Consider the following 18,150-nt stretch of genomic DNA (forward strand, 5'->3'; position numbering starts at 1 on the left):
AGAGAAGGAAAGAAGGTAACACAAGACGAAAATAATAATAAAGAAATGGGAATGAAGGGTGGGAGGAAAAAAAAAAGAGGAGAATGCAAAAAGCAGGGAGTAAAATAAAAAGAAAAACAATGTCAAATACAGGAATCTTACAAATTAACCATTATACCATTAACGGTTAAAAAAAGTAAAAAATGAGGTGTCAACATTTTAGTAGAGCAACAGAAGAGACAGCTGTAGACTGCTAACCTTGGACAAACAGACTTAAATGGTTTTAGGACACTACAGACATTGTTAGTGGAAAACATGTGTCTAGCATACTGATTTTTTCTTTGCTTTTGGTGAAGAAGTCAGTAAACATTATGGCCCTGATATTCTAATGTACATCCATTGAGACAGGGGTCCCAGGTCTGCTATTTCACTACTATAAGAAATTTGTGAGTGATGTCCTCTGGAAATCAAAACTAAATTCTCTTTTTTGGGAAAAAAAATAAATATTTAGTATACAACAGAGAGAGATACTTACACATTGTTTTATACAGATTAACCTGTTCCTAAAGTGAAATAAAATAAAGACTTCGTCCACAACCTAATTACTAGAAGACCATAACTAAATTGAGTAACTGCATAGTTCAGTAATTCTTCATTCTTACTCTATTTGCTATGGTAAACAGCATAATACATATAAAGAACAGTAAAATTAAAAGCTGATAAAACCCCATCAGTTCTCCACCATGATCAGTAATGCAGCAAAGATAAAACACAGTGGTCCTAAGTTGCTACTGTCACATGGAGCATCTACACACGAGATGGCTGCAGTGGGACTTACCCTGCACCTTGTGAAAATAAACAGCTCTGAGAGCACTGGTGTCCCACATCAACCTTCTGAGTTCCTGCGAGGTAACCACTACATGAAGCTGCTACAGCAGCATCTTAAACCAGGTTTATTTTGGTTGCAGGGGGAGATGAAGCATTTAAAAAAATAGAATGAATCTGCTTATTACATTGCTGCTCCAAAATAGAAATATCACTAATAATCCAGGTTGAACCCTGCAGTGTAACTGCAAGAAAGCAGGAGAATTGCTGAAATCCACCAGTTACATAATTCATTGCTTGTGACTATACTGCAGGCCCACAGAGGACTTTGAAAATACCCGAGCCTCATATGGCTTTTAACTAAAGAAGGGCTTGAGAAACAGCAGTTGAAGTCTCAGCATCGTCCTTCTGCAGCCAGCTGCAGCTGAGATACTCTGAAAGCGTTTCAAAAGCAGCAGAATCTTAGCCAAGACAAGAGTGACTGACTCAATTTGTCTGTGCACATTTATTTTGTGAGACAGAGAGCATCTGTAATGCTGGTAACAGGAAAAAACCAACATGACTTCCGTTGTATCTGATACTCAAAGATATGCGAGGTAGTGTTCAAGGAAATAAAATGGGCCAAACATAATTTTCTGTCTAAAAAAGGGTACATCATAAGTCACATCCCCTGGACTAAACAAATCTCTTGCCCATACATAGGTTGACACCAGTGAACCATCCCTCAACTGTGCGAACCTCTGCAACACGCCAGGCTTTTATTTTCTGGTAAAATGTCACAGGTCAAAACTGGACAGAGAACTGCCCCAAGTCAGCAGTAAGGATGACCATGTGTCAGCACTCAGCCTGTACCTGATTTCCACTGAAGCCAAAGGCCAAGCTGCATGCTCTCTCCTGCTTCCCTCCCCAGAGTTAAAAGCCAGGAACTAGGCAAGCAGAAGTCCTAAGAATTAAAAAATATCTATTGTTTTGCATTTCTGTTGTTTTGCTATCTAAGGATGTGGCCTCAATGTTTACTGTGAGTCTAATTCTGCTCCAGTGATGTTCAGAAATAGAATTTTTGATGTACACCTAACAATCACACGTACGTAAGGACAGCAGCTGGAGCTGTGAAAAGAACATGGTGGCATGACTCATAGTAAAGGTGGGAAAACAATCTCAGGGAGCTCACCCAGAGCTGTTCAATATTGCTAAGTGTGAATCATACCTCTGGTAAAGTGCATGGTCTCCTGTTGCACTCTTTGCAGAGCTATCCCTTATTACTTTTAATATGGAAGATCCTCAGAACGTCTTATCTATCACTAAGTAAAAAGAAACATTAACTTTAAGCCCTAAATTTACTACCAAAGTTTCCTTTGCTAGTGAAGGAAGGATTCATTTAATGTAACTTCTAACATCAAAGAAGAAAGTGTGCAGTATAAATTAGGAAGGATTTCTTCATGGTGATGAATCCTATCACAAGATGGGCACCTTAGATAGGCTGAATGAAGCTCACCCTTGAAGTCTTTATTTGATTCTACTGACTATAGATGGCTATTGGATAACTCAACCTTGCTGTCTCACTTAAGACGTGGCATAAAGGCAGCAAGATGAATCCTGCTCTTCTGCCCTATCTTGGGCAGATTTGTTAGTACGTTTTCAGGGTTAACTAAGGAAAATGAACAACTTCTAGAAGTTTTTCCTCAACTGAAATTGAGTAACATGTTGAATAAAATGAAAAAACTTATTTCGAGTGTTTAAATGGAAATTAGCTAAAATCCTAGAGAACCATCTGTGCTGTTGTAAAAAACAGGCTACTTTTCAGATCTATTTTTCTCTCTCTCTTGAGAATGCTAAGATGCTAGTTAATGAGAATTAAAATATGCTGGATGCAATCTTTTCATCTCAGAAATCCCATGACCACTATCTGTGACTATACAGCCACAAAAGGTCAGAAATTAGTGGTATTTAAGTGCCTAAAGATGGAGAAAACTATTTTCAAAAGTACACTTCTAAAAAATTAGTCCAAAATGACAACATCAAAAGAAACAGCATATTTGCTCTAAATTTGAGAGGAAATGAATACAAATGACAATGCATTAGTCTGTCAGTGATCTTAATCCAAAAATTAAGATAATTTGGTAGACTAAGGCTCTCTTGTATGAAAGTGATTATCACAATGATTTCCTTTTCAAAGTAATCTTTAATAAAAGATCAAATTCTGCTATGAAGATTTTATACACACACACACATGCTTATGTGTATACACCCCCACTCTCCCCGCCTTATTTTTGGAGGGGGAGAACAACAGTAAAAGCTTTTTGGAAAAATCAGGATACCCTCTCTTTGAAACACTTAGTTATTAAATTTGTCCAAAAAATCAGAAATGAAGTGAAGAAAGTATCAAAGAGCACATTCAAGTTGCATTAGAGGCAGCCCATAGAGAAGGAAGCCTGGACAACCTTTTTGCTGGTAAGGGTTAATACCTGAATACTGAGGTACGTTTAGAAAGGTGATTAGTAGATACGTATTTTTGAAAGACCATAGAACAGGCTGGATCCCAGTTATTTCTGTGAAAGATGGTGTTCCAGGAACCACATGCCAATCTTATGGATGACACAATTTGGAAGATGCTATCGACTCAAACATCTTTAGAAGTATTTTTATGCAGTGTGAAGAATTCAGAAATCATTACCCATTTCTGGAACATATTGGAGACAATGCTAATTTAAAGGATTAAAATTCATTCTGTTCCTCAGCCCAAAAAACAGAATAGCCCACAAGCTATTCTGGAATATCACTAGCCATAAACTTCCAGACAGTTTGGAAAGAGCATTCAGTCTGATTCAGTATCCAGTCTTTGGCAGTGTCTACTACCAGATGCTTCAAAGGACGCAATCCTGTATCTTTATATTCTCTATCAAAATGACACGTTTTACAGTGATGCTTGTAAGTAACAACTTTAGTAATTTCTCAAACCTCTTTAAAACTTGCCAAACTACCCTCGGCTTAAATGCTTCAAAAACCATTCCACTTGGAAGGGTAACATTACTAAACATAGCCTGTTATGAAATGCCTTTTCTTCATTCCAGCCACATCACTCTTTAGACTGCGTATAGCTTCTAGTTTGTCCTATGCACTGAGATGCAGCATCTTAGTAAAACTCAATGAAGCCTGACACTAAGCCAGGCTGTTGATCACCTCACTCAAGGTTCTCACTCTGCTGGTTCTAAGTTCACAGTCAGTATCATTAATAATATCCCTTCAGAGAGTTATCCACTTTTATAGTTTGATTCAATAACTCTTTCAAGAATTTCTGTAAAGAACTATCTAAGAAGCAAACTTCATCTAAGTTAATCAAAAGGTGCATATACATAGCCAAGTAAAAATGCAGCCTAACTCCATGCTGATCAGGACTTCCAGTTTCTCCGAGTGTATTCAGCTTTCCAGCACATTTGTAGTGGGCTAATCCATACAGCAGCTAAGAACCCACACAGCTGCTCGCTCACTCCCTTCCTAGCAGGGCAGGGGAGAGCATAGGAAGAGCAAAACCAAGAAAATCCATTGGTCAAGATGAAGACAGCTTAATGAGTGAAGGAAAGAGAAAAAAGTGATAGAAAGCAATCACTCATCGCCTCCCACAAGCAGAATGATGCCCACCCAGTCTCTGAACAACAGCTACTTTGGAAGACCAGACCTGTCCCTGCCCTCCCCTCCTTTTTTAATGTTGAGCATGACATTATATGGAATGGGAAGTCCCAGGTCAGCTCGGTACAGCTTTCTTGGCTGTCCCCCCTCCTAGCCTCTTGCTCTCCCCCAGCATACTCGCTGGGGGCAGTGGAGTGGTAGGGCAGCGGGCTGAGTAAGAAATGGGGAACGCCTTGATGCTGTGCTGCACTGTTCAGCAATAGCTAAACCACTAGTGTGCCATAAACACTATTTCCATCACAAATTCGAAACACAGCTCCATACAGGATGCTAAGAAAAAAGTTAATGCTATCCCAGGCAGACCCAGTACAATATTACTTCCAACAAGGCATACTTGGGCATTGAATCTGGCTTACTGCTGCTTAGTGTCCCTGGTTTTATTATTTGTCCTAAACGAATGACTTGTCTCATGAAGCAGCCACCTTGAACAGCCCAGAGATCACTGCAAGCCTTCAATAGAGACTTTCATTAGTGGCAAGCAAACTTCTGCAGCTAAATTATCCTTGTTATCTAAAGCATCCTTCATGCCCCTCCATGGACCAGAATCCAGAGAAGTTCAGTTATTTTTCAGAAGTAGCTGCACCACAGCTGCATGGTGGAGCTGACAGACCCCATCCTGATCTGCCAGGAGAGTCAGAGCAGTCAGCTGTGAAGGTATGCCATCACTTCCCTCCTTCCCCTCCTCCGTAAGACATCACATGAGCACGTTCAAATGGCTAAAGATACAGGAGCATGTAAGAAAGCCACTGTTACCAAGTAACCAGCTCATCTCTTTCTCCTCCATTTTCCCTTTCTACTCAAGGGAAAGTAGTGTCCTTGCTGCTTGTTGTGCCCCTTCCAGCCAAGTGTTTAAGCTTGGTTAGTTGATGATTGGGAAAGCACACCAACCCATACCTGCTAAGTGGCCTAAATTGGTACCGCCCAATTCGTGCTGTCTCAGATAGGAGCCTAAAGACGTCCTAGATGCTTTCTGAGTTGCCCTCTGCATTGTCATTGCCCAGGACTTTAGATGTGGAGAAAGAAAAGAAGCCTGTATTCTTGCAAAGAAACATTCAGTAGAAGAGATTTCAAAACCTCAATCAGTACCTTTTGTATCAAATCCATGGCAGAAATGCAGAGCAAGATGCTGCTTGAATTCACAGATGTTTCTAACCTACAAGATGTGCTTTTCTCTCAAGATTATTTAGTAAGTTTTATGAGCCTAGAACTGTTTGGAAGGATTAAAGTGCTGCTTGTGAAATTACAGGAAATTTTCTTAAACTTTCATTCCTGGAGAATATTACGTCAGCAATTACAGAATGTCAAACTAAGGAACTCTACATCTGGGACACAGAACGCCTTTAAACCCTGCTCAGCTTTGCCTTGTCGTATGTTTGATAATAATAAGCAAAGCCACCGTGGGCTGAAGGGATACTCTGCTGGTGGTCAGACAGAAAGCAAGCAGTAATGGAGATGTGGCATACCTCTGGTATTCATATTCTAGTAAGATCAAGGTTACTTTTAGCCAAGTTCTATTGAAAGCTGGGATTCTTTAGTGATGTTGATCAGGGCAAGAGGCTAAGGCAGGCACAACACACAGCCATACTGGTCTGTGCTGAACCCATAACCTGTATCTGTCACATTTTTTTGGATAAAATAAAAAATCTTCACATTTAAAATCAGGAAAAGAATAGCAAACGCTGTAATTGCAGTGTCACTGAGAAGATCTATTTGGCTTCCACACCTAAGCAATTATCAATGTTACATGCATGAGAAATCTTTTAATGTAAACTAGGGGTAACTGCCAGATTTGAAAAGTGGGATGCACCATATAGAGTATAGGCAAGTTCTACTGGGGAGTCATTGACTTTGAAGAGGTTAAAGACATGGTAGATGACCAAATGGGTATGGTACTTCCCAGCCAATGCAGCTGCCAATACAGAAGATGATTCCTGTACTATTTAAAAAGATTATTAAGTCAGAAATCATATTTCATCTGAGTAGGACACCTGTGGCATTATTACAGGAATAATATGTGAAGTTCTTATACCAGATCTGGAAGGACAGAGAGAGACCAGGAATCATAAAAACGACACACAGATCAGAAGAGCACGTCAAGAGATTCTTTATCTATTTATCAAAGAGACAAGATGTGCGCTGAGTCATGACAAAAATTATGTTCTTTATTCTAGATTAAAAAAATGTAATAAAATAAAAATGGCTCAATCTAATGCCAGATATATTTAAACTAGAAATAAGGCCAAATCCATTAAAAATTGAACACCTTATAAAAAGGCAAGTTAATTTTGATCACTTGAAGTCCTGAAAGAGAAAATAATATACTGTAGACCAGCCAGAAACTATTTGCTTGGTGTAGTTATCACTGGGTGAAAATGTAGAGGCTATTCAGAAATTCAGACCAGACAGCTACAGTGCTCCATCTGTCCTTAAAACCATGATGCAATTAAGATTCATGGAGAATGCAAGTTAAATCCTATATTATCCCTGGGTACTTTTGTCTGATTAGTGGATCAAAACAGAATGAAAGAGATGTAGCAAAATAATTTTCCATTGTAATCAATAAACTATGTGCAGAAAACATCTATCTAGTTAATTATTTCATAAATCATGGAATTATTTCATAAACAGAAGGAATCTGTTTTGTAACATACTAAAGTAAGCCCTTGGAAACTGGATTTTATATTACATGGCTAAACACTATTTCTGGAGTACAGAATACGCATTCTGCCACTACCATGCACTTTTCTGAATTACTGTATTCATGGGCAGAATAAATGCTATGAGAGCACGGGAAGGATGAAATAGTTGATAATGTAACAGAAATTTACTACCTGTGTATGCAAAACCATTAAGTACCACATACATTTTCTTAATAAGTCTACAACCAAGCAGCCAAAGGAAATAAGATGAATCCTTACTGAAAACCATGTTCTCAAAACAACTCTGAGCTTAAGGAGTGAAAAATCTTACCTGCAAACATATTGCCAGGTTAACTCTACAGCCAAGTGATGTGCTGACAGCCCGTGGATGGAGACCAAGGTCTTTAAACAATTTGGAAAATGACTGAGTAAGAGCTATCCGAGGTCGTTCTTCAGCCACTACTACACATGTCCGCACACGTGAAAGGTCCAGTCCCCTTGCCTATAAAGAAGTTAAAATGTAACAAAGGCTACAAATGGGTGGATCTAATGAAAACCACTTAGTAGTACTCAAGTGTGTTAGGTAGATATTATGATTTAAGAGGAACAGCAGAATAGAGGATGAGGTACCAGTATAATTTCTATCTTTCCTGGAGGCCAGGATGAACATACGACAGACTAATAGCCATAGAGAGCAAACATACCTGCTTGTCATCTCAGTGTTAGCACACAGGAAGAGATGGGCATGCTAATTCTTAATGGAGGAAATGCTATTTCCCAATATTAATTCAGAAACCCAGCAAATAATAGCAAACAGGAAGCAGTGTCTAGACTTGGAAAAACTGATTAGGAAATTATTAAGCGAGGATGTTAAGGGCTGGAGACATCTTAAATATCAGTATCCTAAGATGTGATTTATTTCAGTAACATATTGGAAATTCTAGATGATTCAGAAACGTAGCTTTTACCTGGCTTTTAATTCTGAGGGGGAAAAAGAAGAGAACATTTGCCCCCCATACCTCCCCCCTGAGGACAATCCAATTAAAACAACACAGTACTCTTGAGTATGTGAGTATTTAACTACAGGGGCCAAAATCAAACTAGTACTTCATATAATCAGGGAATTCATAGAACATAATACACAATATAAAAATCCTTGGGCCTCTTGGATGTTTACACCTCTGTTTTCCAACACTTGCCTATCAACACAGGCTGCAACACAGATCAGAAAGCTTAGGTAAATAAAAGCCTTTCCTTGATGTTTAAAAGCCCTGTGATCTGAAAAAGAATGACTGATATTCATATATAGCCTCTGGCAAGGAATAACACAGGTTCTGTGGAAGCTGCCCTCGCCCTGTGATGATTTTCTCCTCGCTGCAGACATTTAGCACAGCTGTTCATGGCAGGAAAAGCTCTCAAGCACCACTGTGTAGACGACAGGTTGTGTGGGATGGTAGAACTACTCACCTTCAGTGACTCTGTTTGCGAACCGAGTCCCTTAGTACAAAGCTCCATGACCGAATAGGAACAAAAAGTGTCTCTCACTTTGTACTGACTCACGGCAAGAAGCCATAGAGCGGGATTGGTCTCCAGTTCTGAGGGAGGAATCAAAATAGACTGGTGTCCGGAATAAACGCTGTAAAGACACAAGATTTGTTAATGCACACTTCATGTCAGCGTCCACAGATGTTTAAGCTACAGGCCATTAGAATATAGAGTACTACAGCATTGGATGAACCATGTAGTATCTTGCAGTTCTCCCCAGGTCCAGTAGTTTAACATGAAGTTTAACTCTGATTTTTGCTATACCTTTACAGTCTATGAGGAATCGTTAGGAACACAGGCAGAACATGCTCCTAAAATACTAATTAACTCAAAACACCCATGGTCTTCGCTATTAGAACTGTACTGAAGAGAGCAAAATAGCTCCATTATTAATGGTGCTAATAAACAGTATTATAATATCAACAAAAATTATGTGTTGCTGACAAATAATTGAGTAATTACCATTTTAAGATACCTTGATTAAAAGAGTACTTGATTGCTTTATATGGAAATAACCTCTCCCCTGCTGAGGCAAGCAAGAGGTTTGCAATCATTCTCAAGGGAATAAATCTGGCCCAAATTTAACAATCCTTGTGGCTTTAGATTTCTCCTGTGAAAGTTTTATGAACTTTAAAAACCCAAATATACTACATCTCTTGCTTACTCGATACCCTCTGATCATAATTATTGAGTGAAGACACTTACCAGCATCCCTGAAGGAAACAATTATTCCAGAGCTAATTTCTCTGGTACCCAAGATTCTCCCAAGGGGAAAAATATTCCCAGTTTGATGTCTCTTTTATTTCCTATGGGTCTGATGTTGTTCACTCAGACAGGCAGATTTACCACTGATTTTACAGTCCCCTAACATCTTATTTCAAATCAGAATGGCCATAGCATACAACCCCCAAATCATGGAACTTCTGAGACGGGACCATAAAGCTCCAGAGATTTATGATGCACATGAAAGAAATTCATTTATGACTTGAAAATCTGAAATGCCAGCTTGATAAAGTGAAGCTGATGTTTTCAAACCCAAGCACCTGAGGTAAGAAACAAAACGGAACTCTGTTTTCAGGAAAATGAGCATCCCTGTAACATCTGACATTAGGAAGAAGACATACACCTTTGCAATTCTTGAAGATGGGCTGCTCACACAGTTTCCCTCCTTGGTGAGTGAGTGCCCCCACTTCCCCCAAGCCCCCAGACCCAGATGAGAATGCTTTCAAAAGCTGTACAATTTAGAACAAGGTTTGTGTGACCTGTTTGTCTTTACTTGGTATGAGATAAAGGCATAAAAGGTCTACAAGCCCAGCCACAATGGCAGTTAATAATCCAAATAGTTTAGGTCTCTGCTCGAGTATGAGCCAGAGGATATCACGGAATGTGTATGAACTACAGTTCAAATAATTTCATTTATAGTACCGTAAATATTTTATCTTTGACTGCTTGTCCACATTTACGCCACTCTTGATGATTCATGACCAGTGACCTGCCACAAAGTGATGTGTTCTTGGATATGGCTGATATAACAACTATAGCACAGGATGGTCAAATGAAGCATTACGCTTTTATGTTGCTTTTATGGAATCAGGATAAAATCTGACTGAACCTTGAGCATGTGCTTTTTAAACATGTGAAAAGAGATGTTGGCAAAGTTACCCAAATCTGAAAGGAGTAAGCCCTGAGCTCAAGTGACAGATCAAACCCAGCTAGGGAGTAGTAACTGTTTTTATTATAAATACTACTTCACTCTTTCTTTCTCAGCCAATTCTATTAAGTTTCTTGGAGAACACCAAAAGGTCTCAGTTCTTCGCAAATTCAAGGTTAGGGCCCCACAAACAATCAAGGTGTGTGATCTCTCTGGTAAATACATAGTTCTTACAATCAGGAAACTGTAATCACTCGAGTAAGAATCTGGGATGGGGTCCAATCTGTACAAGTACTGTATACAGAGATTCAGCATCGAACCCTTCCCTCTGCCCCAGAACTCCTCTAGTTGATGTAATCAATATCAGGAGAAAACAAAAATTCTGAACAATAATAAACAAGCTGTCAGGGGGACAAACGTGGGGGACAAACTACTCAGAACCACAGAAGGATCCCTTAAGTGCCACTTATTCAACTAAGCGGAACATCCCCCCCAAGACCAAAATCAGAAGAACAAACTTTATCCCCATACTGAGAAATGCCCACACAAACTCCACAGTAGTAAGGGAGGAAAAAGGTGCATTGTTTTCAGTATTAGAACAGAAAAGTGATTCCAAGTGCATTTTGCCAGGAAATAGTCCAAAATGGAATTTGGAAATACAAATTTACATGAAAGACAAATCTTTTCCGCTTCAGCGACACTAATGAGTGGGGGTGAACTGTGTCTCTCTATTGATCAAATCATACTGGACAAGTAAGTAAGATACTTATGTTCACTTTTAACTTCCACCCAACAGCCATGCAGCAAAGCATGAGGATTTGGATGCAAAATAACCCATCTTCTCCAGACTGAGGGAAATAACTGCTCTTATAATCAGACTTTGACTAAAAAATTACTCTGATTTGACAGAAATAAATGAAGATGCTGCTAGTACCTTTCTGAGTTTTCTAATCCCTCAGAAATACTGAGAAATACTCAGAATTTAACTGCATAATAACAAGAAATATCTACCAGGAATGAAACTTTCTGGTGCAGAACCTCAGATAGGTGCTACACTTGTCCACAGTACATAAACCTGCAGAAAGATGATATCGTATCTGAAAACTTGTTGAGCAACACAGGTGTTGCCTACCGAGCTGTGGTTTAATAACCCATGCATATCATATGATATGCTAGAGCAGTTGGTGGAGCTAGGGGAAGAACTACAAAGACATATTTCTGGAATGAGTGTGCCAGTTCCACAGCTGAAGTGGTTTAGGAAGCACCTGGCTACCATGATGTCAGTCATAACTTGGCTCACCTCCCTGAATCAATCTCAGAAACATGCAGATTTTGTGAATCACTCCAAGCAACCAAATGTTCCTGGTATCCCCATATCTTTGCAAATTTGCAGACTTCATACTTCCACGTTAACCCACGAGAAGCTGTATGTCATCAATGTTTCAGAGGAGAGAAGCTGAGGAAAAAAAGATACTCCCTTGCATAGCCGGTTGAAACATTTCTCCTACTCTGGTGCTTTCAAATCACTGTGAGATGTTCGAGGTGGTCTGCTTAGAATAGATGGCAACAACCAAGTTGAGGACCATGCACTTGAACAGACAGACTGCAGTTGTGGAAGGCTGCTTTGGAGATGCTGCATAAGGCTAGTTATGGTCCTGAACTGGTAAAAAGTTCTGTCAATGCTGCCTTCATGTAATTCTAGGAATGGCAGACGTGTTTCGTAGGTTTATCTAGGTATGGTACATTCTAGATATGGTAGACTTAATCCTGAAACTGAGGCACTCAACAAATGGACAGTTCCATCTCACTTAGAAACATCATAGTCACCAATAGAGGGTTAAACTGTCAGCTTTGCTATTCTCACACTGGAAGTAACAAAATCACGGTGAACACTGTGGCATCAGGTGGATCAGACGGGATATTGGAAAAAGCTGGGGTTAAATATAAACTGTAGATGCTAAAATTGCCATTCTGAAATCGCAATAATGTATGATATATTGGAGTAGGTGCAAGACTTCAGTTACATAAATACTGGGAAAGAACTGAAGCAAGATCATAGAATCATAGAATAGTTAGGGTTGGAAAGGACCTTAAGATCATCTAGTTCCAACCCCCCTGCCATGAGCAGGGACACCACACACTAAACTATGTCGCCCAAGGCTCTGTCCAATCTGGCCTTGGACACTGCCAGGAATGGAGCATTCACAACTTCCTTGGGCAACCTATTCCAGTGCCTCACCACCCTCACTGTAAAGAACTTCTTCCTTATATCTAACCTAAACTTCCCCTGTTTAAGTTTAAAGCCATTACCCCTTGTCCTACCACTGCAGTCCCTAATGAAGAGTCCCTACCCAGCATCCTTGTAGGCCCCCTTCAGATATTGTTTTTTCCACTGCTGTACAAATTTGTTGTCACAAAAGTAACCCTGTCTCCTAATAACAGTCTTTTAAGAGGAGTAGACAGACACAGTGCAGAACTGCAGAGACTATCTAACAGACCTGGACATCTGCTTATCAGTCTTCACCATTTTAAAAAAATGCAAAAGGAGTATGCGAAAAAGAAGACAAAAAAAAAGAAAAAAAGAGAGAGTGGCTACGGAGCATCCCTGCGTCATCTGGTTACAGTGACTTCTGGGATGCAGACACAAGTGAAATGCAGTGGTTGTTCAGGTGCGAGATCACCTTTTAGAAATGCTGTCTTCCTTTAGGGGACTGCAAAGCAACCTGGGGGAAAGAAAAACTATTCATGTGGTGGACAAAGCTCTGGATTTTGGCAGTAACTGAGGAGCCTTGTGTGCCTGCACTAAGCAAGGGCTGCCCAAAGACAAGAATATTCCAGTTAAATGCACCAGGATGTATTTTGGTATGATGGCACCATCTGATCACACCAGTTCCACTGCCTGGCAAGCTGCTCTGGCAGCATACGGAGATGCCTGTAAGGACATCCTGGCGCTTAACTGTTCCATTGAACCAAAGATTTACCCCATGTTGCGCTGAGGCAGGTTAACAGTAAAGTCTGAGGTTTTATTATAGTTTCAGAAATTTCAGCAGGGCAATAAATGCTGACAAATGGCAACTGCAATTTGCAATTGCATTCTGACAGGGTACTGACCCACCACTGCCATGACTTCAGCTGTCCTCAGGTGATGTGAGATGCTTTCCCACATAACTGCAGGAGTCAGTTAGGTACTGCTGAGTCTTGTAAGTATATGCATTTAGTTTCTGGATTTCCATAGATGATATCTGGCATTTGGTGATGAGGGACAGGTATGGGAAATGGGCATTTGGTAGAGCCTGGAACAATTGAGTTGCCATGCCCATAATCCAAACTATGTGATAACAGTCTGCATGCTGAGTGAACCTGAATGGGACTAAGCAAAAGCCTTCACAGTCATCTGGACCAGAGCTTGTAGGAAGGACAGTACAGGCCATAGAGCAGAGTTTTGGGCATATGTCTGACCCAGGCTTCACAGGACTGGGGCCAAAATTAAATCTTCAGTTCTCTTGGGGCCCAACTACATACACAAAAAAGGGGCTTTTGAAGAACAAGTAAAGGACCTTGCACCACCTGCAGAGTCCAAACTGCCCAGCTGGCACACAGTGCACTAACAGCATGCCTGCACATGGTAAGCAGATAAGCAATCAGTCCTGGAGAGACAGAGATACCTCATAAAGAAGTTTAAGTAACGTACAGCAAAGGAATCACTGTGCAGGGCATGCAGATTTTCCCAGAAAGGAAAAGATCTCAGCCATAAATCTTGATAGTCTTTTGGTGCTGAGAATAGGTCCAGTCTTCACAACTTCCACATCAGAGTACTGGGAGTTGGTGAGAATGGTGCCATGGCTCAGCACTTTGATTTAACTCAAACTCTGGTGTTGGTACCTCAACCAAATACCTGTAAGTCTTTTGTTAACATTGAAATGCCAGTATTTTGTTCCTGTGGTGCCTGCATCACCTGTTGGGACTGTGCTGTCTGCCCAGAATGAGAGCCAGAGGTTAACTTACACTTCTTGTTACTGGCATGTCTTCCAAAGCCTTTAACCTCACCCTTTCAGAGACGTGCTTCAGCAATCTGAGCCTCACATGGGAAGCTTTCTATCATGTCTACAGGTTGCTACTGGGCACTCCTGAACTGATGCGTAGTTCTCATGGGGAAGTGTGTTGTTGACTGCTGCTGAGCACAAACACGTCACTTGGCAGCACCAGGAGTAGGAATCATACACTTGGTGGAATTTAGAGCGCTCAACACAAAGTCCCTTTATCCAAATACTTAGAGCAAGTGAGCAATTTAAAAATTTGGGCAATATTTCTATTTTGCATTGAAGAGAAAAGAGAGATGGCCAATCTTGCCGTGCACAGAGAACACACAGCCTGAGGTTAACTGGAGGATGCATATGGCAGTGTCATTTCTGTTGACACTGGCATTACAGATATCCCAAGGCAGGGAGAGGCTAAGCACAGCTGGCCCAGTTCATTACAGCAGTTTGTGTTTATAAGCCCCTGCTCAGACTTGAGCAGCACTAATGTGGTGCCATAGCAACCCCTCTCTTGCCCCAGTGACTCCCCCATGTATGGGCAGATCTGCAGAGCCAGTGGAGTTAGCCTGTCAACACATCCCAGAACTTGCCAGTCAAGGTAAATCAGGGCTTTCAGCTGCCCTTGAACCTTCCAGACTTGAGGCAGGTTTAACAGACCTATTGTAATGTGGCAGAGAAGCAAATTGCCTCTTCCACAAATTGCCACTGACTAAAGACTCCATGGGAAATGGGTACATGGCAGTGTGTAGGCAGACGCACCTTTACATTCCTCCTGCCCCTATTATGCACTTTGCAATACACATGAGAGGGTTATATTCATGTTCTTCACTTCCTATGTCAGAAATATCCTTTCCTGATCTGGCATTTAGGCTTCTTTATGCAGTCTTGCCTTTAAATTTGCTATAAATGGGCTGGAAATTGGGTGAAATGCTCATGCCTTCTCATACGTTCAAGCTAGCCTAAAAAACCTAACAATAATTAATGAGTCCTAGCACAACTAAAGTTTTCTAAAATGCAGTTCTCATGTTAATGCTGCAATCCCTTGCTCACTTTCAGCACAGTCCCACCTGTCTGGTTAGTAAGAACCTTGCAGTGTCCGGCTGCAGAATTTACCCAGTAGCACCACTGAGGCCTTCAGCTTGTGGTTGTAGAACAGAGACAGCAGGACTGGGACAGGTGAAAGCCACTTCACTGCACATTACCTGGAAAGCCTTCCCAGGACTGTTTTATAGTGTTCAAGTGTTTATTCTATTTATTATGTGGCCACTGTGGACTGTAAAACTCAGTTCCTCTGGTCCAGTCTGAGTCTTACTGACTTGCACTATTACAATCCCAGTTTCTGAGAATGTATGTGGGGCTTTTTTTGATTATTAATGTACTTCTAATATGAGCAAGGATGATTCTATCTTCCAGTAGTAAAAGGAGAACTGCAAAGTGGTTGGCTTAGCAGGGCTAAAATGGAGGGAAAATTCTTATTCTATTGCATCACTCAGCAGCTACCAATTCAGTAAATCCTCACTAATGAACTATAGAATGCTCTATTCTCCCCCACAGTGAGCAGCATTAAGATAGGGACATCTTAATTTCAGGAAGCATTTTTGAACAATGGGATTTAGTATTGATTTTTTTTAATTTTTTTTTTTTACATTGGAGGACACTTTTTTCCTTTTAATGAATGTAATACATTTTAAGATGCAATGCAGCGCAAGTCAGAATACCAGGATCACCCTCTCAGAATGGACAAATGAGATTATTAAAGAGAAAAAAACGCAAAAAATAATGTATTATTTTATTGAGTCATGAGTAGGAACCTGTTAAAATTAGGAAGTTTGGGGTTTGTGAACTCACATGGGGCTGATGACTGCTGTCACACCCAGGACGTGCTGTTCAATGACAAAGGTTCCAAGGAAACCCTGCTGGAGCATGCAGCCAGTTTAGAGGGAACATGGTAAATCCCATTTTTTTTTTAAATGTATTGCTCTGCTTTGCAAGGTTTCTTTTCTTTATTATTTTATACCCTTTAGGCCATAAAATAATAAATCTAAAAAAAATAAAAAACTTTGCAAAACTATGCAATATATTCCAAACTTACCAAAGGGCTGGCTCCATGCTCCAGCAGCTTTTCTAAGTAGCTTTGACCTCACAGAATGGAGCATTCTGGGGCACCGCAGTGGAGCAGGCCAGCACAACGTCTAAGCACCTACAACGGGGATAAAAGGTTAGTTTTTCTTTCATTCCTGAGCCAGTGCCTCCTTTGGTCTAGTTAATAAAGGGATTAAAATGTACTTGTCATTTTAACTGCACGCAGCACAGGAGGTTGCTGTCTCTTCCTGGTGGGCTCCTAAACCGAAAAGTTCCTATTTAACTCTCAAAACCCCATAGCTGATCAAAAATTGAAGATCTAATTTCATTTCCATGTATCATTAGAAGTATTAATTTAGTTAATGGGAGCGGTGACAGACAATCATAACTTTACAGTAGAATTCTCTGAGGTAGAAATATGGGCTGTAAAATGTTGGGGAGGATTTGAGAATGCTAAACTACAGAGTAAAATGCAAAGTTGCAAAGTTATGAAGATTCTAATAGCCTCCAGGATGTATTTTTTGCTATCAGATGAAATAATACTCATTTCTAAAATAGTAATGAAATGGAAATTAAGTTTGTAAGTGGAATTAATGAAGCTGTATCTGACATCAGCTTTCTCTAAATGACAGTCACAATTCAAGAAGCCTGCAATTTTTCTTGTTTTATATGAACAGGAAATGAGTGGCAAAGAAGAGATTGACACGATGGTTCCTAAGATTAGAGTGTTGCTGGCCTGACCTCAGTTCCTTCAACTCCCTCATTTCCTTTCGATTCTTTGAAAATGGTATAAATTTTCTACTCCTTCTGTAAGCTACAGAGGGGCACAGACCTTGATTGCTGTCTCCCAAAGGCTCGCTGCCTTAATTCAGTTGCCAGTCATAAACAATCTTCTCCTCTTAAAAGGCTGAATACTATCAATATTGGGAAGGACCTAAAGGCAGCAAATGCTTATTTGTTGCAAATACGTTTCTGGAAAAAACAAAAATTTCTATATTCAGGAGAGTCACAAGCACCACAAATTACTTGGGTTTTGAACAGGTTAACATTTGTCTATATTTTATGGTTCAATCATGATGTTGCACAGAAGTTATTCTCAGATACTCCATGTCCCAACATACAATAATAAACTCCTTAGCTGAACTCTCCTGTGATGCTCTACAGTCCTTCCCTGGTCACACTGAATGCACCATGGCAGACTTGGCTCAGCCCCCAGCAGAGTGAAGGCCTAACAGTGTTGATATCAGGGCATGCTGGAACACACAAGTCTATATAGGAAATCACAGAATGGTTTGGATTGTAAGGCACCTTAAATATCACCTAGTTCTAACCCCCCTGCCATCGGCAGGGACACCTTCCACTAGACCTGGCTGCTCAGAACCCCGTCCAACCTGAGCTTGAACACTGCAAGAGATGGGGCAACCACAAATCAATATTTTAAAAATCTAACTTAAAATGAGTAATTTAATTAAAATCCTCAAAATTTCTGAAAGGTTTTCTGAGTTTAGGTTTTTGGTGGTTTTTTGTTTTTTTTTTTTTGAAGCTTCAATATTTTTACTGGATTGTCTTCATTTTAGTAACTAAAAATAGCAATACCGCTAACACCAAAGAACTTTCGATGGAGGGAGACAAGATGTTGGACTACTGTGAGTCTAAGATGTCCTCATAAAAATGTGCCCCATTAACACTCCCACAGCTCTTTCGC

The 18,150-nt window shown here is 40.3% G+C and overlaps 1 protein-coding gene across 1 annotated transcript in view; it reads right to left on the bottom strand.

The window, feature by feature from the left end:
* The window catches only part of LOC104403869 (disco-interacting protein 2 homolog C), a gene marked incomplete at its 3' end in the record, with an annotated part of 104,485 nt that overhangs the window by 1,810 nt on the left and 84,525 nt on the right, over positions 1-18,150 (bottom strand). The window contains exons 28-29 of the mRNA XM_010012148.1: positions 8,598-8,766; positions 7,462-7,632 (exon numbers count right to left, since the gene is read on the bottom strand). Of these exons, the coding sequence (XP_010010450.1) occupies positions 7,462-7,632; positions 8,598-8,766 (340 nt within the window). The remainder of the gene's footprint in view (positions 1-7,461; positions 7,633-8,597; positions 8,767-18,150) is intronic.

The sequence above is a fragment of the Nestor notabilis genome, unplaced genomic scaffold (genome assembly GCF_000696875.1).
Source record: "Nestor notabilis isolate BGI_N333 unplaced genomic scaffold, ASM69687v1 scaffold16303, whole genome shotgun sequence".
In the NCBI taxonomy this organism is placed as follows: Eukaryota; Metazoa; Chordata; class Aves; order Psittaciformes; family Psittacidae; genus Nestor; species Nestor notabilis.